A 7,065-nucleotide genomic window follows, 5' to 3' on the forward strand; every position below is an offset into this window, starting at 1 on the left:
AAAAAAAAGTTCTATTAAATGCCACAGAAATCAAGGACACTGAATCAACATTAAAAATAGTTCAACTCTTCCAATATTATGAAGACCACTCCCAAATAAATCATCCTTACATCTATACTTTCTTCTGCAATGGCATCTCCCGCACCCAATTTAATGGAACTACAGGCTTCGTCCTCAGCCTGTCTATTTCGAAAGGTTAGAGCTTGTTCCCATCGACGCAATGCCTCTTCAAACAATTCCATACCTAAAAATTGAGAACAGAACAATTTTATTTTATTTTTTTTCTGGCCGTGCCACGCGGCTTGCAGGATCTTAGTTCCCCAACCAGGGATTGAACCCAGGCCCCCGCAGTGGAAGTGCTGAGTCCTAACCACTGGACTGCCTGCGATTTCCCAAGAACAGAACAATTTTATTAATTTTTTAAAGTTTTTAAATTTATTTGGTTGCAGTGGGTCTTCGTTGCCGCACGTGGGCTTTCTCTAGTTGCATCAAGCAGGGGCTACTCTTTGTTGCGGTGCGCAGGCTTCTCATTGCAGTGGTTTCTCTTGTTGCAGAGCTTGGGCTTTAGGCGCGCCAGCTTCAGTAGTTGTGGCTTGTGGGCTCTAGAGCGCAGGCTCAGTAGTTGTGGTGCATGGGCTTAGTTGCTCCGCAGCATGTGGGATCTTCCTGGACCAGGGATCGAACCCGCGTCCCCTGTATTGGCAGGCAGAATCTTAACCACTGCGCCACTGGGGAAGTCCCAAGAACAGAACAATTTTAAATAAGTGAAATGAATACCAAAATCATTTTCGGTCTAAAGTGTTTTTCATACAGTTAGCACCAATGGCACAGTGTGACTGTAATTTTGGCACTAAAGAATAAAATTTATGCTCACATCATTTCTTAGCAGAATCTTAATATCCCAATACATTCCAGGTCTACAGATGTAGTCAACCAACAATAAGAGAGAAATGACTAATATGTTTTCCCTTTTTAAAATATGTAACTCAAAGGTATACGGTGCTTGGGATTTTTCTAAAAAAATATCATGAATTCATCAAAATTCCTAACAATAATGGCTAATTTTTATAGTCACATAACTATCTTTCAAAATATCCCCCTAAATGAAAAAGAAAACTGATGGGCAAATAGAAGAAACTAGTTGATAAGAAACTATCAGGTTTACAAGAGGTTCTCAGAAGGAGACAGTAAAGCTAAGAAGAAAGATAACAGCCCAGAGGTCCAGAATAAAGTCTTTTCTATCTTTTTTTCCACCAAAAGGTGTCTTAGACCACCTTGACACCAACTTGCTGATTTGGATGGATAAAGTGCTGGGCCAGAGCTAAAAATATACAAGAAGAACCAATAAAGGGTTACAATCTGAGTAGGAATTTCATATCTCTCCTTATAGAAAGCTTTTGTGGGAAAAGAGGTGAATATGTGCCTCTTTTTCTCCCAATTAAAAAAAGGCTTACCAAAATAATTATGCACTTCAAACAAAACCAAAATATTTCAAAACCTCAATTTTTCTAGACATATAAAAGTAAAAGATCTTTAAAAGCTGCTTAAGAATCTGACCAAGTCATTCTGAAGATGTTTTTAAGATATGGTAGCTAGAGAATACCTGTCCTCGAAAATCATTTCTTCAGTTATCTGGAGAACCTACAACTCTAAACAAATAAGATGTTCTTTAAATGAAATGTAGGCCTTAAATTGTTTAATTTTCTGTAGCAAAGAATCATTGTCTGGATCTTCCTTCTAAAAAATTTGCTCACTTAAAAGACTTCCTTTTTCCAAGCTATACAATTCTAATTCCTTCATCCTCTTCTCACTCCATCCACTCTCTATCCTTCTGATTATTTTGGCTAAATATAAGGAAGAACTATCTAATAGCAGAGCTGTCCAAAGATAAAAGTTACCTCTCAGGAAGTACTGTGTCTCACTTGACTGCAGAACGTGGCCCAAACTGTCACATATCAGCAGTTTTATAACAGGAATTCAAACATGTTACCAATATATTTTTTATGTCATCAACACTGTGAAGGGAACTAAAACAATAGGTGGGAATTGAAACAATATCTCCTACCGATCCTAATTCTATGACACTGAGACTCCCTGCAGCTTCCCTAGTTTTACTCTATTTCTCTTCAATTCTAACTCTCAATATTCCTACAGAAGTGTTGAGTGTAGGTTTACTAGGCATAGTTAATCTAGAAACATAGTGAGCTTAATTCTCAGAAGACCTGGAAAAGGTGGTAGAAGAACTACTCCTATATCTCCCCCCCCCCCACCCCATGCAGGATTAGCTACTGTGACGTCACGGCAGATGATATAGTCTTTAACTATTCTAGAGTGTGGGAATGCGGGCAGGCACACAGTCCTTCTGCCAACTCACCATCCCCTTACTACTCACTGGCCAAGGCCACCTCAAGATTTTTTTGGTTTTGTTTTTTAGTTAGTATGCATTTCCCTTAAAAGGAATATAGCCTGAAATAGAGTACAGAAGAACAGGGGAAAGGATTTGAAAATGCATTTGAATCTGATTTGGTGTTAAGGTCTCTGGTTCTCTTCCTGGGCTCCAGTGAGACTTTCTAGACATGCTCACGTTCGAGCTGTAAACACAGGCCTCTTTCTATCTAAAATCCTTTCTAGATACAGGAAGAATACAAATGATATCTAGATAAAAGACTACATAAAGTGGATTTTGATAGATTCATTAGATAAAAGTCAGCAGATTAGGTTAGGTAAGTAATAGATTGAATAATAACCACCCAAAGATATCAGACCCTAGTCTCTGGAACTTGTAAATGTTACCATATAAGAAAAAAGTGTCTTTGCAGATGTGATTAAATTAAGAATCTTAACATGGGGAGATTATCCTAAATTATCTGGTGGGCTCTAGATCCAATCACAAACATCCTTATAAAAGAGAGGCAGAGGGAGATTTGATACACACAGTGAAGAGGAAGGCAGAGATTAGAGTCATGTGGCCACAAGCCTGAAGCCACCAGAAGCTGGAAGAGGCACGGAATGAATTCTCCTCCAAGCCTCCAGAGGGAGCATGGCCCAAATGCCACCTTGATTTCAGCCCAGTGATAACGATTTCAGAATTCAGGCCTCCAGAACTCTGAAAGAATATATTTCTATTGTTTTAAACCACCAAGTTTGTGGTAATTTTAACAGTAGCCTCAGGAAGCTAACACAACATGTTATGTTATGCAGACTACAGTCAACAGATGAGAACATTTTAGAATTATAGTTGCTTCCCTTAGAACAATTCATCATTCTTCCATTTCACATTAAATGTGAGTACAGTATCTTAAAACTTCATTATGTTATTCCTACCCATCAAGTATAGGTTCTCAGGAGTGGTCACAGGAATATTAACAAGTTTAATATCATCTTCATCTGCTCTGTCCCAGGAATTAGAATTGCCACAAGCACAGCTATGACAAGAATTGACACTCTGGACCTAAAATTAAGATGGACAGAAGTTACTTCAAAATCTCTTTTGTAATAGTATTTTGTGATCTTTTATATTTATAAATTATTTATGTAAATCCTAATCCTGGTATAACAACCCATGGAATTTCTACCTGAAGAAATAAATCTGATTATATTCAGTCAAACTTAAGAGTCATAAGGCCCTAAGTATTCTGAACCCTTGTTTGCTCAAAAAATATACAACTAGAACAATATTTTGAACATAAATCAGATATTTCCATCAAAAATCAAGCAGTTATTTTTATAGTTTACTGTCATTAAGTATTTACTTATAAATTTTATCCACACCTACTTTGATTTGAGGTAGCTAGCTTATTTTCCTTTTAGAACTTATTACAATGCTGATTCTCTGCTACGTAATAACGAAAATCGAAAAGCCTCTGTCATCTTCCCTTCTCTAGCAAGGTCCGCTGAGCCAATCATTTCAGTCACCTCTATGCAAATGACTCCCAAATCTTGAACTTCAGTTCTGTCCTCTTTTGAGAAATCTAAGCCCACCTTTCCACCTGCCTATTTGGTGACTCCACTTGGCTCTTCTGTTGGCATCTCAAAATGACTATATCAAAAAAGAGCTCTGCATCTTCCCACAACAGAAACTCTTCCTCCTCCCAAGTTCACTAACAGTACTTTTATCTCCATAATTCCTCAAACTAGATAACAAGTCTTCTCTAACTTCTCTTCCCACACCTCTCAAATCCAGTTACCAAGTTTTGTGGACCCTGTTCCCTCCTTTTCCACTCCTGTTGTCATGACCCTCACTGAGGCACTCATTAAGAGGCAGAAATCTGGGTTCACAGCCCTGGCAGTGGAATGACTAGGTCAGCTAAGGCACATATAGTAAAGTGATTCTAAAGACTTCTTACTTATACTATTACCATAAAACTCCTTTTCTCTAGTCAAGAACAGCTTCAACTTTCAGTTGAGAAGATTCAGCACAGAGGTACCCCAGATTATAGAATGGGCATATACTTCATTATCCTGCTCAGTTTCACAGACGAACTGAGAGTCTGCATGCCTTTGATCTAGATGCTCCTACCACAGAATAGCCTTTAAAAATTTGGTATATTTTTAGGCATTTAAGAATGGGGCAGCTGTATATTCCAACGAAATACAGAAGCAAGGTATGGAACAGATTATGGTAGTCTATCAAGTATTTTTTTATTTTTTAAACTTTTTTTTTTAATGAATATACATGATGGGAGAGGCATATTCTCCCTGGAAGTATACACATAAGAAATTGTCAACGTTTGTCTCTAAGGAGGGGAATTGAGAGGATCAGGAGCACATTTTTCACTGTTTGCTTTTTGCCTCTTCTTTATTTAGTAGGAAATGCATATCCTACCTAATTTTTAAAATAATTTTTAAACTACATTAGATTTAAACGAATATTAACTTCATTTTTCACCTGTCAATCAATACTTTATTAATGCTGTCAAGAAAGAGGTGAAGAACTCCACACTTGGCAGGTTCATCAAGTGATTTTTGTGACCTAGTACCATGTTTGCTGCATCTTCTAGCTTTCTGCAGAACATCTAGCTTTGAAGCAACACTTCCATACCAACATCATCCTCAGAGGACCCCATGGGACCACATCACTTAACTCAAAAAAACCTGGAACCAAGCTGGCTGAATATTTAGCAAAAGGATAATTTTACTTGCCTGAAGAAAACAGGATCAACCAGATTTCTTAAGCTTCTTTCCATACTAAGAGCTATCTATAACTGTATGACATTTAAACCAATAGATAACAATAGATATATAAATAAAGTTAAAAGAAAAAACTAATAAAAATTTTTTCTTTACTTACAGAGGCCAAACTCTGTGCAGAACCTGAGTATTTACTGAAGAGTCCTCCATTAGCATAATTATAAGACTGAGATCCTTTGTCTTTGGCAGAACTTAAAGATAATGTCAAATTCTGTCTGCTACTAGAACAACTTGAACCTACCAAACAAACATATTAAGATTAAAAGTATCAATAACTCCAATGATACATTTCAGGTAAAATTTCAAAGTTTATATATTCATTCAGAGGGCTCATTTTAAAACACATTTCCCTCAACTGTGTAAATTATTAAATGTATACCATTATTAAAATCTACATCTTTATATAATGTTTTTAACCCTGTTAAAATCTGCTTCTGAAATGAAGGTTAAAACATTCATCAATTACTCAAGGTGGTATTTGAATGGTCTACTGTAATCAGCATAAAAATACTGGCAACTATGAACCTTCAAATTATAAATTTAACAAAATATAAGCACTTCTTTCCTGAATTACCTCTAAACTTTATCCTTATCACATTATATTGTAATCAGTCTTTTATACGTCTCTCTCCCCTAACCATCTACCCATTCATCTAGGGCAGACACTGTGCCTTAGTTTATCTTAACGCAGCAGTTAAGACACTCAATTCAAATCCTGGCACTTATTAGTTATGTGAACTTGAGCAAGTCACTCAACTTTTCCATATCTCAAGTTTCTTTAGATATAAAATGGGAACAATAACATAGGATTATAGTCCTAATTCATAGGATTGTTATAAAGGTTAAATTAACACAGTGAATATATAGCATGTAGCACTGTACCCAAAGTCTCATAAAACATCAGTAAGTGAGAGGCATCATTATTGTTGTAATGTTCACTACACTTGGCACAAAATAGTCATTCATTAATTATTTGTTGGGCCAACAAATCAAAAAATCATATGATAAATCAAATAATAAATTTAAAATAATTTAAAATTCAAAAATAAATCCAGCATGCTCAATAAATTATTTCTATTGAAACAATTTGATAATATGTATCAGATCTCTAACAAAAACTATAGATCCTTTAAAGGCCAGCAATTCTACTTCTAGAACTTTATAAACTTAGGAAATAAACCAGACAAGTATATGCAAAGCAAGAAAAACAACCTAAAGAGAACAACAGGGAACTGGTTAAATAACTAGAGTACATTTGTACATTAAATACATACTAAAAATGATAGCACAGAGATATATTTATTGACATTTAAAGACATTCTTACATAATGTTAAAATATTTTAAAGGCAGGTTACAAAAGGTATGAATTTTACTTAAAATGCATAAATCATTTACTTGTATATAATATAAAATTTTATGTCTCAATATGATATTTAAGTGCAAATATAAATGGATAGATATATACCAAAGTATTAGCAGTATTTATTTCTGGGTAGCAGAATTTCAAGTGATTTTGATTTTTTCTGTTTGCTTGTCTGTATTTTCTAATCTTTCTAAAATTAATTTGTATTACTTGTGAGTTAAATATTACGCAAGGAAATTTTGGAAACTAAAACACTGAAATCACTGCACTCCAGTAATGATTTACATATAAAATTTCCTTTGCAGACTTAATTCAGCTATTTCTACATACCTTTGTCTGATGCTGCTCTTTTAGTGTATTCAAGTATGAGATGCTCTGGTTCCCATGGTAATATTTTTCCTTTCTTCTTTCCACGTCTTCTTTTAAAGTGACGGGCCAGAAAAATTACAGATACAACACTCACTGCAGTTACCACAAATAACTTTTTAGCTACTGGCGAAAATTTGATCTG

The 7,065-nt window shown here is 35.4% G+C and overlaps 1 protein-coding gene across 6 annotated transcripts in view; it reads right to left on the reverse strand.

The window, feature by feature from the left end:
- The window catches only part of MIGA1 (mitoguardin 1), a 94,030-nt gene that overhangs the window by 63,703 nt on the left and 23,262 nt on the right, over window positions 1–7,065 (reverse strand). For all 6 annotated transcript variants that reach the window (XM_082420132.1, XM_082420131.1, XM_082420133.1 and 3 more), the window contains exons 3-6: window positions 6,885–7,062; window positions 5,291–5,427; window positions 3,325–3,451; window positions 111–244 (exon numbers count right to left, since the gene is read on the reverse strand). In XM_082420132.1, the coding sequence (XP_082276258.1) occupies window positions 111–244; window positions 3,325–3,451; window positions 5,291–5,427; window positions 6,885–7,062 (576 nt within the window). The remainder of the gene's footprint in view (window positions 1–110; window positions 245–3,324; window positions 3,452–5,290; window positions 5,428–6,884; window positions 7,063–7,065) is intronic.

This window comes from Balaenoptera physalus (genome assembly GCF_965194825.1).
Source record: "Balaenoptera physalus genome assembly, chromosome: 1".
Classification (NCBI taxonomy): Eukaryota; Metazoa; Chordata; class Mammalia; order Artiodactyla; family Balaenopteridae; genus Balaenoptera; species Balaenoptera physalus.